Source organism: Clupea harengus, chromosome 18 (assembly GCF_900700415.2).
Source record: "Clupea harengus chromosome 18, Ch_v2.0.2, whole genome shotgun sequence".
Lineage (NCBI taxonomy): Eukaryota > Metazoa > Chordata > Actinopteri > Clupeiformes > Clupeidae > Clupea > Clupea harengus.
The window spans coordinates 24,337,744-24,352,790 of NC_045169.1; the positions used below are offsets into that span (position 1 = coordinate 24,337,744).

The 15,047-nt window shown below is 40.6% G+C and overlaps 1 protein-coding gene across 2 annotated transcripts in view; it reads right to left on the reverse strand.

The window, feature by feature from the left end:
• Positions 1–1,163: 1,163 nt before the first annotated feature.
• LOC105898408 (heavy metal-binding protein HIP-like) overlaps positions 1,164–15,047 on the reverse strand; it is a 249,655-nt gene continuing 235,771 nt past the window's right edge. For both annotated transcript variants that reach the window (XM_031584927.2, XM_031584928.2), the window contains exons 2-6: positions 4,417–4,488; positions 3,691–3,816; positions 2,643–2,837; positions 2,179–2,310; positions 1,164–1,694 (exon numbers count right to left, since the gene is read on the reverse strand). In XM_031584927.2, coding sequence (XP_031440787.1) covers positions 1,390–1,694; positions 2,179–2,310; positions 2,643–2,837; positions 3,691–3,816; positions 4,417–4,447 — 789 coding nt within the window. In that variant the 5' untranslated portion in view covers positions 4,448–4,488 and the 3' untranslated portion in view covers positions 1,164–1,389. The remainder of the gene's footprint in view (positions 1,695–2,178; positions 2,311–2,642; positions 2,838–3,690; positions 3,817–4,416; positions 4,489–15,047) is intronic.

The following is a 15,047-nucleotide window of genomic DNA, read 5'->3' on the forward strand; positions in this document are numbered from 1 at the left end:
CTTGGGAAACATCCTCTTGCAGCTCTTTAAGTATCCCACTAACCTGAGCCATCTCATGCATTGTTTTCTCCAAAGTTGCCTGAAGACCGGCTAGGGAATCTATTGTAGGGCTGGGAACACCGGCTGAGTTGGATCCTGTCTTGGGTGTAGCTCCACTAGCCATGCTAGCATAGTCTACTCCTTGCTTAGCTGTTCTACTCTTCGACGTAAATGCCGTGAGGGGAGGAAAAACTCTGAATAGTCACGCCTCAACACTCGCACTTGGTACTTGCTATACTTTACATATCGTTTCAACATCAAATCTGGGCTTTAACTTTCAAATTGGCATGAAAATTAGGAGATTTTGCTGGAGGAAAGTTCTAGGCAACCATCACCCTCGGCGGTCCCACGTGACTCCTGACCTCTTAGCATCTTTGTCAGATGACAGGAATAGACTGCAGCCTGGATAACTGATTGCAGAAGTAAGGGGTATAATTATCACTAGTAGGGTCAGTCATCTGGGCCCTATTCGTCGTAGCTTGTTAAGCGAGTTACCGAGATAATTTTCAGGATGAGATAATATAAATTCCTCCTTTCGGTTCGTGGAAGCAACTTTCGATAAATCACCATAGCAACACATCAATTAGCTCTAACCTGCTCCAGCGCAGGCTAATTTAAGTGAAGCTGGATAAGCTTGCCACACCCCTGGAAAAAGGAGAGATTCCATTGACCAAGGAGCGATATTAGTCAGATTAGTTAGATAGTGAGAACGTTTTTTGCGATCGCCAAGGTCCATTATTCCATCATGATGAGTTCTTGTATGAGCACTACCGATTCAGCCGACAAGGAATAATTTATTTACAAGACCTTCTCGAGCCATTTATTGCTAACACCACAGCCGAGCATTGACCGTCTTGCGCTTTTTTGCGAGTGGTACATTTTTGTAGTGTCGGCGATGCAGAGAACAAAGCACTCATAATTATATGACAGTGTTATTAGTACACCATAGTATATCATTATTGATACTAAATGAAAACTCATCACAAAAAGAACATTCACGATTAACATTCACGACATAGTTTTGGGGAAATGTTTGGTTTCATTTTTTTCTTTATCTTTTTGCTTTATGGTACACATGAACTGTAAAAAGTAACATCATAAGTTTACGACTCTGACACAAAAGATTTAATCGTGTTTCATTTTAAAACATATAGTTATTTGTCAATTTTACACTTCCATACATGTGTTTTATTGCAAGCGGAATTAAGTGTTTTAGTATAACACACATTTTTTGCAATTTGGTTAGGGATCACTAGGAACTCTGAAACCCTCCATAGCTCTATATGTACTAGGCCAGCTACTAAAATAATATGCTAGAGCATGTTAGAGAAATGTGACCACTGAGTCCATCTACAAAGGGAAAAGCAGAAAGCCGCTGAAGGTGGTGAGGCCGTTGAGGTTGTCGTACACCTCGGAGTTCTCCCAGAGTCTCATGGTGACCTTCTCTCCTGCCTCCAGCTGCAGAATGACGGAGTTCGCTCCGGTGTCAAAAAGGTCTTGGACGATGTCCCCAATCTCTCCAATGGCGGGGTGGTCATAGCACGAGACCATGATCGTACCGTTCTTGGTAAGAATGGCGCCACTCAGGACGTGGTTGAGGCCAACCGTGCTGAAGCTGAAGTAGTAGATGCCCTTCACAGGAGCAGTGAATTCACCTATGAAAGGAGAGGAGCAGTGAATGAACCTATGAAAGGAGAGGAGCAGTGAATGAACCTATGAAAGGAGAGGAGCAGTGAATGAACCTATGAAAGGAGAGGAGCAGTGAATGAACCTATGAAAGGAGAGGATCAGTGAATGAACCTATGAAAGGAGAGGAGCAGTGAATGAACCTATGAAAGGAGAGGAACAGTGAATGAACCTATGAAAGGAGAGGAGCAGTGAATGTATCTATGAAAGGAGAGGAGCAGTGAATGTATCTATGAAAGGAGAGGAGCAGTGAATGAACCTATGAAAGGAGAGGAGCAGTGAATGAACCTATGAAAGGAGAGGGTAAATATAAGAGCAGTGAATGTATCTATGAAAGGAGAGGGGAATTGTAAGTATTTTACTCATCAGATTATTACATTTTAACTTCTTAAATAACCTAAGGACACTTGCCATTATGTGGGGCCAAAAGACTTAACAATGCTTTTGTGTTACCTGTGTTGCTGTCATAGGCATTTCCAATGTTAGTGATGACCCGCTTGTAAACCAGGAATGGGGAAGCAGAACTGAACACACGAATCACACCGGAGGCAGTAAGAGATGCAGAGAAAGCTACTTTTGGTCCTTCTGTCATTTAAATACCAACATGTTAGATAATTGCTTCCCATTTATTATATCATATTATATTATATTATATATATTTCTAAATAACACACTTTTAATAAAGTGTTACATCACTGCATCAAGTAGCACTTCACATGGACATTCAACAGACATTACATACACTTTAGCAGCAAGACGACTATGTGTAACTATTTTGAGTCTGTGACAGAATACCTGTCTGTGTTTAGAGGCTTTAACAATTCTGAGCCAGGATAAGTAACCTGATATGTAACTAAAGTAAAATCAAGTGTGAAATCACGACGGGATATAACTTTTAAAAATATAGTTCTCCTTACCCAGCTGCTGCACCTCAGACTGGAGTTTCTCCACCTTCTGCTCCGTGGCCTTCAGTCGTTTCTCCACCTTCTGCTCTGTAGCATTCAGTCGTTTCTCCATCTGCTGCTCTGTGGCATTCAGCTTGGTCTCCATGTCCTTGACCAGGACCCTCAGCTCCCTGAGCTCCACAGTCAGGTCTGAATCCACCCTTTTTTCTGTCGGATTGAACACCAACAAAACTCAGAACAAAAATCTTTCAGCAACAAATAGTGAAAATAATATAGTGACAAGAAGTATAAACACGATATAAGCCCTATGGTTTTACACATTGGAACTGTAAATAGATATACTGGATGTAATTTGCCTCCAGGGCTTCTGTCATTCAAATGACAAAATGTTAGATAATTGCTTATATAGTTCCATATTACAAATATATATATAAACACTGCCTGAATGTGAATAAACATAACCAGAGGTCGCAAGAGATGCAGAAAAAGCCACCCACGTCGATTCTGTCAATCCAATGCATGTTAAATAATCGATTCCCACTATAATATAATATAATTTGATATAATATAGAAAAGCAAACAATTATGTATATATTTTAATAACAGAAAAGTTCTGCAGTATCGACACAGTATTTAGTCTCTTCATTGTGTGGATCTCTGCCATGGTGTCATTTTGGTTGGACATAATGCTCTTCAGCTCATTCTTCAGCTCTTCAAACTGAGACTCTGTGGATAGCTGCACTGTATGAGTACAATGCATTAAGACAGACACAACATTAACTTGAATGTTCAATCTTTCCAACAGGGTAAGGGGAAGGGGTTTCACAGCCATGTGAAATACACTCACACTGAATTCATGTACTTGGCATCACCGTACAAGAAACAACAAAATTGTGCTTTTAGATTCTGCTACATAATTTGTCAATTCAGACAAACTGGGTAGTTGTTGACTAATTCTGTGTCATATTTTCTTTAGCTCAACCATCTGAGTAGTTTCATAATGATTTCACAAATGATTTATACAGACACAGTCTAATGAACCTGAATAAATCACACTCACTGTTCACATCTAAGGCCACCAGCAATGCCCCCAAAATGATGCAAAGGACAGCAAGGACGGCGATCATTAATTTGAGGAAGCCAGTCTGGCCCATCTGTATCCCACAACAAGGTTGCTTCTTTCCACCTGCACAATAAGGAGAAGCAGGGGAGAAAAAGAGAAGTCAGAAGTAGATTTGAGGATGACAAGCGTTCATTTGAGGAAGCCAGTCTGGTCCATCTTTATCTAACAATAAGGTTGCATGTTTCCATCTGCACAATAGGGAGAAGAAGGGGAGAAAAAGGAGAAGTCAGATGTCGAATTCTCAGCAAGTGAACTCTCTTCATAACAAACAAATAACACACACATCAATGAATAATTCAAATAAGATTAACCTGATAATGAGCAACCGCATAAAAAAATAAAAATCATTGATTTTGATATTTCTACTTGGTGGTAATGCAAATGCTGCTAGGAGATTATATATACTTTTTAGTATTATTTTTTAGTTTAGCACCTAGACCACAAAGTCACACAAGGAATTCCTGGGAAGCTAGTGGGAACAAAAGGTGTATTTAACTTTGCATGTCTCTGAACGCCACCAACATATATGTAATGTTAAATGGTAGAAAGGACCATATTGCAATTTCAGCAGAAGAAAGAAAGAAAGTTACAAAAGGGAAAATAAAGAATGAAGTTGGAAAACAAAAAAAGCAAAAGCTAATAAATAAAAGTGAAGTAGCTCACCATGTAGCTCTGTCATTTCAATGCCAGCCATGTTCCCTTGACATTAATGAGGCACAGAATCATGAGATGGCCCTGCACAACAGCAGAGATAACAGATACAGACCGTGAGTCTGGATAAAAGGCTGTTTATATTTGAGTTTAACAGCCAATCAAATAATATCCCTCCCTTCTGTGCTCCTGACGCATTGTATCACTGTTCAGCCCAGTACCACTGCCTTGTTTGTTTTGTTTGTTTGTTTGTTTTGTCCGTGTGTTGGATTGTCTGTGAGTGAGCGGTTTTAAAGTATTCAAGCTAATACATAAAAGTATCTTTTATTGCACCAGAGTTAAGAAATGCTCTTTTTTGAGCATATGTAAGTCTGATGGTTTTTGACCTGAGAAATACCGTGGTGATGATGGGAATCACAGTTCTGCAAATTACTGTTCTAATATCAAGGATTCACACGTTAAAACACTGATTTAAATTGCACTTCATTCTCTCCTCAGGTATGACCCTTTGGATAACAGCTGGAAAAGACGGAGAGGAATCAGTTCACTATGGAGGTGAGAGAAAGAATTATTTACGCCATCTGGGGTGAAAGAAAAGCTAAAATCAGTGTGGACAGTGTGGAACAATACTGTCCCAACACAGACTCTTGGAGGTAATTGGATGCACTTATAGGAAAGGTATGTGTGTGAATAAGTTCCTGAAACTGATGGACTTAAATCATGAATAACAATAAAGGGTCAGTCCATGCCAAGTCACCTGAAATCAGAATAATTTCCCACATGTTGTATCATGTATACCTGTTCTCCAGATATGGGCACAGGCCAAGTAATGACTCTGCAGGTCAGTCACATAGTGTTTGTGAAAGAAATTCCTTCTAAAATGGTACATTGCCATCTGAAAGAAATCTGAAAATTCAGATTCAGACTCTACAGGTGAAAGTTAGTCACAGTAAAAAAAGTCCATCCTGATATCCTAAACCAGGGGTCTCAAACTCCAGCGGTGTTAACAACAAGTTTGAAGTGACAGAGAAATGACTTTGTGTAAAAACAATGCAATGCCGTACCACAGCTAAGGATGTATTTGAGCAACTGTGTTTCGCATTGTATTTGTTTGCAGCCTTGTGGGTAGTTGGGTAGTTGTTCACTAATTGTGTCATATTTTATTTAGCTCTACCATCTGAGTAGTTCCATATCACACAAATGATTCATATAGACACAGTTTAAACAGCCTGAATAAATCACACTCACTGTTCACATGTAAGGCCACCAGAAATGCCCCCAGAGTGATGCAAAGGTCAGCGAGGACGGCGATCATTAATTTGAGGAAGCCAGACTGGTCCACCTTTATCTCACAACAAGGCTGTGTGTTTCCATCTGCACAATAGGGAGAAGAAGGGGAGAAAAAGAGAAGTAGAAGTTAATATGCTTACCAACTGAAGGTAATTGGATGCACTTATTGGAAAGGGGTCATCAATAGATCGGTATGTGTGTGAATACGTTTATGAAACTATTTTTTTAAACTGGTATTTAAATCATGAATAACAATAAAGGGTCAGTCCATGCCAAGTCACCTGAAATCAGAATAATTTCCCACATGAACCCTCCTAGGTTTTCATTTCATTTTTGTATCATGTATACCTGTTCTCCAGATAAGGGCACAGGCCTAATTATGACTCTGCAGGTCAGTCACATAGTGTTTGTGAAAGAAATTCCTACTAAAATTGCCATCTGAAAGGTGAAAGTTAGTCACAGTAAAAATGTCCATCCTGATATCCTAAACAGTGTTGAAGATATCAGTGAAAATGCACAGCATACAGCACACTTTAGACAGTGCAAATAGGAACATTTGTGTGAGGGTACCTTTATTCAAATTGGTATAATTTGGTTGGTTTTGGTATTGGGCACTGAAACTTTGCCTGTGCCCACATCTGGCGTATGGGTATATATGATTCCAATTTGGAGAAAAAGAACGGGGTCATGTGGGGATCACTTGGTGATTTGGGATGGAAAGACCCTAAACCCAAATGTAACCCACTTGGTCAATCTTTGAAGTGGGAAAACAGACAATACAGTGCTTCTCCTTGAATCCCTCACCCTCCACCTCAAGAATAAACATCTCTGTTTCACTCTTGTAGTTTTGTCCGCCCGCTTGAACAGTCCATGAACAGCCATGCTGCCTCTGTGTGCGGAGGAGAGATCTACGTCTCGGGAGGCCTGAACTGTGAATGCCAGTGCTTGGTGTCTATGTTTTTATACCATCCCGAGAGAGGAACCACCTACCTGGCAGACACGCCCTACAATCGGGCCCTGCACCGTATGGAGTGTGTGGGTGATCACTTGTATGTAGTCGGTGGACTGTCTGACAGAGGCAGCAGCAATTATTTCGACCAGCTGTCTTGCGAGGTGTACAGTCCCAAGTCTGACTTCTGGTGCAGCATTTGCCCCGTCTCCTCCCCACATGTTGGGGGGGCCTCAGCCGTTCTGGAGGACAAGATCTACATCCTGGGTGGCTACTGCACGGTGGACTACAGCGAGTGCAAGATGGTTCATCGGTACGACCCTGCCACTGACTGCTGGGAGAATATGGGGAAAATGCCGGGCTCCATAACTGATATCCGTGCCTGCTTTCTTGAAGATAGTAAATGTAGCTGGCCTCTGAACATGCATGTTGTTTCAGTGGTCTCATTGGGGTCTGTGGCTGACCAGCAAGGGATGTGCTGTCAGTATTATATGTAATTGTCTATGATACGCAATGTTTTGCTTTAAATTAATTATCACATGTAATTACTCAAATAAAAATATATTATTGAAAATAAAAAAATTGCTGAGTGTTTTTATCATTAAGTCAAGAGGTGCTGATATTTTATGAAGAAATGAAATAAAAGAAAGTCTCAGGAAAATCATTTGCACAATCCCTAAAGAATAGAAATATGTTATCATGTAGCCTTTTGAAAACCATTCTGTAAGTTGCACAAATTGTGCACATGTGTACACAGTGCAACATGCTATCAGTAAGAGTATTGCATTCATGACATCGGTGTTGTTGAGCTACCTCAGCAGAGTTGTGATCTGTTTAAAACCTGTGTTTGGGTTTTAAGAATTGCCCATGTTCAAAAGGATCCACTTGTGGATCAGGACGGTTTCGGTGTTGAATGGCCCGTTGTAGCGAAAAGGAGAAAGCCACCCTATACTCCTGTGGAATAAATCGCAGAAAGACGGAACCGCCCGCGACACCATTGACCCATATGCATGTTAGGCTTAAATCATACTGATAATCATATAACAAATGTGTGCTTTTCTGAAATTGCTTGAAGCATGTCTTATAATCATATAACCAATGTATGCTTGCTTGAGTCAGGTTTGACAAACCCATATCCATATATGCTTGCAGATAACTGTTTGAAGAGTGAAACATGTATACATGCTGTGTGATGATATACTTATATACTGTGTGGAATGTGTTTACATGCTGTAGAACAATGTATGTGTTTAAGTATGCTGAAATATTTGTACGTGTCTGTAAGAAAATGTGCTGAATTGTGTTTCAAGAGAAAAGAGCAGGCAGAGAAAACAGGTGAGTTGTCCTTCTCTTTCACTTTAGGAAGAGAGTACGTGAAGGTGATCTCAGGGGATATTCTGGTTGATCCCTTTCATAACTTGATTATAACACGCGAAGAAGGCTTGGCATAATATGACATGATTTTTCCGAACTAAGTAGTTTTCTGATTTGCGTGGCCTATAACCGCATTGATGTGTTGTGAGGAAATATTGAAAATCCGAGCATCGAAAGGCACTCAGCCATCACTGTAGGTGGACACACTTAAGCATAATCTTAACACTCCCTATGTGGAAACATAAATGGCACACACACAGATAATGAAACAAAACAGGACATGTGAGGATGATGCCATCTAAAATGTACAAACACCCCCACTGATCAAATTCAGCACAGGTCTAATGAACATGCTAGCATATACACATGCTGTTTATGTCGATGGGTATGAGCAGCATGCTACAGTTAGGCTGGTGCCACAGATAATGAATCAAAGCAGGTCTTGTGAGGATGATGCCATCTATAAGTTACAAACACCCCCATCCCTTCCCCTACATCAGTGAATGACATTAAGCCATACACGGTTCCAGACAATCAACACGTTACTTCAGGAGCACAGAAGGGAGGGGTGTAATTTGATGGGCTGTTTAGGTTCAAATATCAACAACCTTTTGCCAGAATGCCAATTCAATTCAATTCAATTGTATTTATATAGCGCCATAACAATACAATTATCTCTAGGCGCTTTACAGAGCCCAGAGCCTGAAACCCCCTTAGTGCAAGCACAATGGCAACACGGGCAAGAAAAAACTCCCTGTTAGTCAGGAAGGAACCTTAAGCAGAACCACGGCACATAAGGGGGAACCCATCTGCTTGAGGTCGGCCGGGTGGAGATAGGAAGGGGGGAAGGGGGGAGGGTTGTGTGGCAGAAGGGGAAGGGAAACAACAGGTGTTGTACATAGCCTGCATTTGGTAGATGTACATAATATATATACAGACATCCAGTGGTAAGTACATGATACAGACAAGACCAGTTTAGTGGATATACACTGTGCTGATAGGGTTACTATTACAGGGGTAAGGGGAGTAGGAACAGAGAAACATGTCGATGGTGGCAATAATATATATTGTATATAAATGCTAGCATAGGGTATGAGGTAGAGTAAGTGTACGGCAGTGCAGTGGCGGTGGGTGCAATTGGTCGAGGGTTTCTGCAGGTAGACCGGGTAGAGAGACTACAGCAGCGTCCCATGGCGAAGATAGTCTAGATTAGGAGAGAAAGAAAAAGAACAGAGTGAGTGGGTTATTATAGGCATTAGCAATGTGATAAGAAAGGAGAGGGAGAGGGAGAGAGAGAGAGAGAGAGAGAGAGAGAGAGAGGCTGCCTGGCTGGGTGTATGGGGATTTTATTTAGTATTTAGTTGGCTGGTGACAGTCGCAATACGCGCCGTGTGCTGTACCCGGGATCTTCCGCACTCCTTCACGGTACAACATACGCTGTCTGTAGCCCAGTTATGTTGATTAGGGGGGTATTGCATGTGTTTTAGATGTGTTTAGCTATTCTGGCATTTAGCATTTAGTTTGGTTTGGCATTTAGTTTGGTTTAGCATTCGTTATGTTTAGTTATGCTGCCATTTAGCAATTAGTTTGGTTTGGTACATATGGAGATTTTAGTCGTAAGCTTTGTTAGGGTTGCAGGGTACAACATACGCTGTCTGTAGCCCAGTGATATACATTTTTTTTTTATTATTATTTTTTTTTTTTTTTTTTTCTTATGTGTTCAGTTATGTCTAGTTATGCTTGCTGACTGGCTGACCCAGCAGGTGATGGGTTTGTTGACGCAATTACTCATGGCTATAGGATGCACTAAAGAGGAATGTCTTTAGTCTTGATTTGAATATAGGTAGGGTGTCTGCATCTCGGATGGAGGCAGGGAGATTGTTCCAGAGGAGGGGGGCTCGGTAGCTAAAGGCTCTGCCTCCTACTGTGGTTTTTGATATTCTTGGAATTACAAGGAGGCCTGCACTCTGGGAACGGAGCGGTCTTAGGGGGCAGTAGGGGACAACTAGTTCCTTAAGGTAGTTTGGAGCCAGGTCATTTAGGGCTTTGTATGTTAGCAGGAGTACTTTGAAATCAATTCTACTTTTGACAGGGAGCCAATGCAGAGAGGCAAGTACAGGTGAGATGTGCTCATATTTTTTAGTTCTGGTGAGTGTACGGGCAGCAGCGTTCTGTATAAGTTGGAGGCTCTTTATTGAGTTGATGCTGCATCCGGACAGGAGAGCATTGCAGTAATCTAGTCGGGAAGTAATAAATGCGTGGATTAGTTTTTCTGCATCTTGGAGGGATAGGACTTTTCTAATTTTGGCAATATTGCGTAAATGAAAAAATGATGTCTTTGAGATCTGTTTTATGTGTGAGTCAAATAGGAGGTCTTGGTTGATAGTTACACCAAGGTTTTTGATGCTAGTATTGGGTGTTGGGATGCCAACCATTGGCTCCTTGGGTGCAATTTGCAAGTCTGACCTCTTAGCATCGTTGTTGTATGACAGGAATAGACTGCAGCCTGGATAACTGATTGCAGAAGTAAGGGGTATAATTATCACTAGTAGGGTCAGTCATCTGGAGTCTTGGCTGCCTTGACTGGATCTCCTATACTGGATATCTTACCTTTGGTGACTGCTGTCATTACTGTCCAATAAGAGCTCTGAGTTAACTGCTCTTGTTGTTCCCATATGAATGTTTTTGTATTCTCAAAAGCGAATGTTGGAGCATGTTAAAGAAATTTGACCACTGACTTCATCTATGAGGGGAATAGCAGAAAGCCGCTGAAGGTGGTGTGTTGGATGTCGTTGTCGACCACCTGGGACCTCCACTGCCCTCACCGGTGGAGCTGAACTCGTACAGTGAGATCATCAACTGGCCATTCTTACTGAGGATGGTGCCACTCAGCAAGCTGCTGTAGCCAGACGTGCTGAAGCTAAAAGGTGAAGCAGTTAAGGCTCCTGTGAAGGCTCCAGTGAATGCTCCTGTGAAGGCTCCAGTGAATGCTCCAGTGAATGATCCAGTGAAGGCTCCAGTGAATGCTCCAGTGAATGATCCAGTGAATGCTCCAGTGAATGCTCCAGTGAAGGCTCCTGTGAATGCTCCAGTGAATGCTCCAGTGAAGGCTCCTGTGAATGCTCCAGTGAATGCTCCAGTGAATGCTCCTGTGAAGGAAAATAGAAATAAATACAATAGTGTGTGCGTGCAGGGATGGATTACCGAACGGGCTGAACGGGCCCAGGCCCAAGGGCCCCTGAGCTCAGGGGGGCCCTAAACCAGAGCCTCTGCGTGAAGTTGCTGTTATTAACTTTGCTTGCTGTCAATTGTTTTTAGACTTTGTATTTGTTAATATCAGAAGTGGCTTAAATGTATCTCTTATTTGTGGTTGGAAGCGGTGTATTTTGTTACACGTCCTGACCAATGGTTTCATAATCCGTCCATGTGTGCGTGTCCATAGCAACAATAGACTACAACATGAAACATTAAATCACTCCAAGCAATATACATTTGCTGACCTAAATAAGATGCTATTTGTTTTTACTTGAGGTTATTTCAATAATTGACCATTTTAAGCTTGGCCTACCATGTTATGGGAGCGATGAGGGACAGGTTGGGCTTGAAAAGCCCCCCTTGTTCAAAGTGGGGAATGACAGAAAAAGTTTGAGAACCACTGTGGTAGTTGAAGATGGAGAGAGCTGAGGGATTGTTGGGCGGAAAGTCTCTGTTTAAGAGCCAAAATGACAGAACAATCGACAAAACTGAAGTTGTATGTAGCATTTGTCAAGCTGAATTTAGCTATCACAGAAGCAGCTCGTCTTTAAGTTATCACATACATACACAATTAAACAACAGTGTCTAAAATTCACGCTGTATGTAGTGATTACTCGTTAATTTATAAGATTTAGTTTTAAGAAGAAAAACAAACTTTTAATCGTGATTAATCACGATTAATTCATTTCAAAATGTGCGATTAATTAGTTATTTTTTTTTAATCTATTGACAGGCCTAAATATATTACATTATATATTCAAATAACAGAAAAGCTAACCAGTAGAAATGCAATGTATGAAACCTTTAGTTTTACCTTTAGATGTTCCATTTTGTTTCTTTATTTGATCAAGCTCTTCTACTGTGGCATTCAGCTTTTCCATGATATCTGTGGATTGAATTTGATAAATACAATGTGGCTTAGTTTTGACCTGATATGTGGATCATCCAACTCGCATTCAAACTGTCATTCAAATGCCAACATGTTAGATAAGTGCTTTGCATTTTTATAATATTATATTGTATTAGGTTATATTATATTATGTTGAATAGTTTTATATTATACAAATGAAGTATATAGACACAGCCTGAAGTATGTGAATACACATAACCAGAGGTCGCAAGAGATGCAGAAAAAGCCACTTTCATTGATACTATCAATCCAATGCAAGGATGTTAAAAAATCAATTCCCACTATAATATAATATGATATAATATAATATAGAAAAGCAAACAATTATGTATATATTTTAATAACAGACAAGTTCTGCAGTATCGACACAGTAACCTTTAATTCTACCTTTAGTTCTTTCATTTTGTCTCTTCATTGTCTCGAGCTCTACCATGGTGTCTTTTAGGTTGGACATAATGCTCTTCAGCTCATTCTTCAGCTCTTCAAACTGAGACTCTGTGGATAGCTGCCCTGTATGAGTACAATAGATTAAGACAGACACAACATTAACTTGAATGTTCAATCTTTCCAACAGGGTAAGGGGCATGGGGTTTCACAGCCATGTGAAACTCTCTGTAAAATACTCTCACCCTGTTTCATGCCAATTTTGACGCGACCAAATCAAAATTATGTTGGAGCGGCAGCCCATTAATGACAAAATATGGTGCATGTGACATAAATATTCCCATATCTTACCACTGATATAGCAAACGAATGACAAAAACATCAGTGAATAATTGAAATAGGGTTAACCTCATCATTGAGTTTCATATTTTTATTGGTGTTAGCACAAATACTGCTGGGAGATTATATATACGATATAATAATATACAAATATATTTCAGTTAAAACTACATCTGGGAGAACACTGTTTTTTTGTTTTGCACCTAGACCACAAAGTGACACAAGGAATTCCCTGGGAAGGTAGTGGTAACAAAAGGTGTATTTATCTTTGCATGTCTCTGTACGCCACCAAAATTAATTTAATGTTGAATGGTAGAAAGATCTACCATATTGCAATTTCAGCAGAAGAAAGAAAGAAAGTTACAAAAAGAAAATAAAGACAAAAAAAAAGCAAAAGTGAATGAATGAAAGTAAAGTATCTTACCATGTTGCCCTGTGTTTTCACTGCCAGCCATGTTCCCTTGGCATTAATGAGGCACAGAATCATGAGATGGCCCTGCACAACAACCAGAGATAACAGATACACACCGTGAGTCTGGAGTAAAGGCTGTTTATATTTGAGTTTAACAGCCAATCAAATAACATCCCTCCCTTCTGTGCTCCTGACACATTGTATCACTGTTCAGCCCAGTACCACTGCCTAGTTTGTTTTGTTTGTTTGTTTGTCTGTTTGTTTTGTTTGTTTTGTCTGTTTTGTCTGTTTTGTCCGAGTGTTGGATTGTCTGAGAGTGAGCGGTTGTAATGTACAAGTATCTTTTATTATATCGAAGATGAGAAATACTCTTTTATGATTGGCTGGCAGATCATCACTAATTCTCTGTAACAGGATACCTATGAAGGGGATCTGGTGAAAATGTTTAATCACTTTTCTATATCAGTGCTCTGGAAACTTTGAAAGGTAACTATAACAACCGTAATAGAAAATGGTTTATTGAAAAGCTGCCCATCGATAATGAATGAACACAATAAATAAAGCTCTCTGTCTCACAGCACATTCTTCATGGCTATGACGCTGCATTGGTGTCAGAAATAGGGTGAGTGCCACCCCGAAGAAATGGAAGGAGAGATCCAGGAGCTGGAGCGGGCCCTTGGGTTCACCCATCATCACTTGGACTGCGTGGGGGAAATTAATCAATTATTTCGTCAGTGAGAGGAAAAATAAAGATCTCATGAAACAGTCTTGTCTTTGGGGTATCACAGAGTGAAGAATCTGGGCAGAGGTCAGAGCTCATGCACCAACAAATCAGAACTGAAGATCGCTATGTGTATGACCGACCCTACGTGCAAACGGTCATGTTCACATTCTACATTTGCAAAAACTGTCAGCAAAAGATTTAACTTTCATAACGGGAGCAACAGACACCTGGTGGTTAGCTATTTCTTGGTACAACAGCTTGTTGATACAGATAAGAGAGGAAGTGGTACATTATCAAAACAGCACAGAAAAGAACGTTAGTTCCGTCAGAGTTCACTTACTTGTTTCTTACACATTTCACTTTTTTATAATACTCTGGAGATGGTGAAATACAAAGTGTCTACTTTGACAACTATGGCATGAGGCTCTGCTTCATTGTTCAGGTATTTCTGCATAGTTTCTAAAATAAACTAAATGAAAACTCATCACAAAAAGAACATTAATGATTAACATAGTTTTGGGGAAATGGTTTAAATTTTTTTCTCTTTACCTTAACACAGGGGTTTTCAACTGGTTTGGTCCCAGGGACCACCATTCTGACTAGAAAGTAATCTGCGGCCCACTGTTGTGCCTGCGGGAGCGTGCGTGTGTGTATGCGTGCGTGCGTGTGTGTGTGCGCGTGTGTCCATGCGTGTGTGTGTGGAGAGAGGGGAGACCTGTCAGTGTGATATCTGTGCATGGTGAAGTCCACACAGCCTGTCTATTCGTGGCGAAATGGTAGACAGCAACAGTCTTAGATCATTCTCTGGTTAAAGCCTTGCCCTGTACTTATTCTTCAAGTACGCCAGTGTAGAAAAAACGCTCTCACACAGATAGGTAGTCGGAAAGGGCAAAAGACACCTCATTGCTTTTGCAGCAAGCTCTGGAAATTCTGTCTGGCAACTTATCCAGAACTTAAGTCATATGAAAATCACGCAACATCTGTTGCACGTACTCAATAGGCTTGG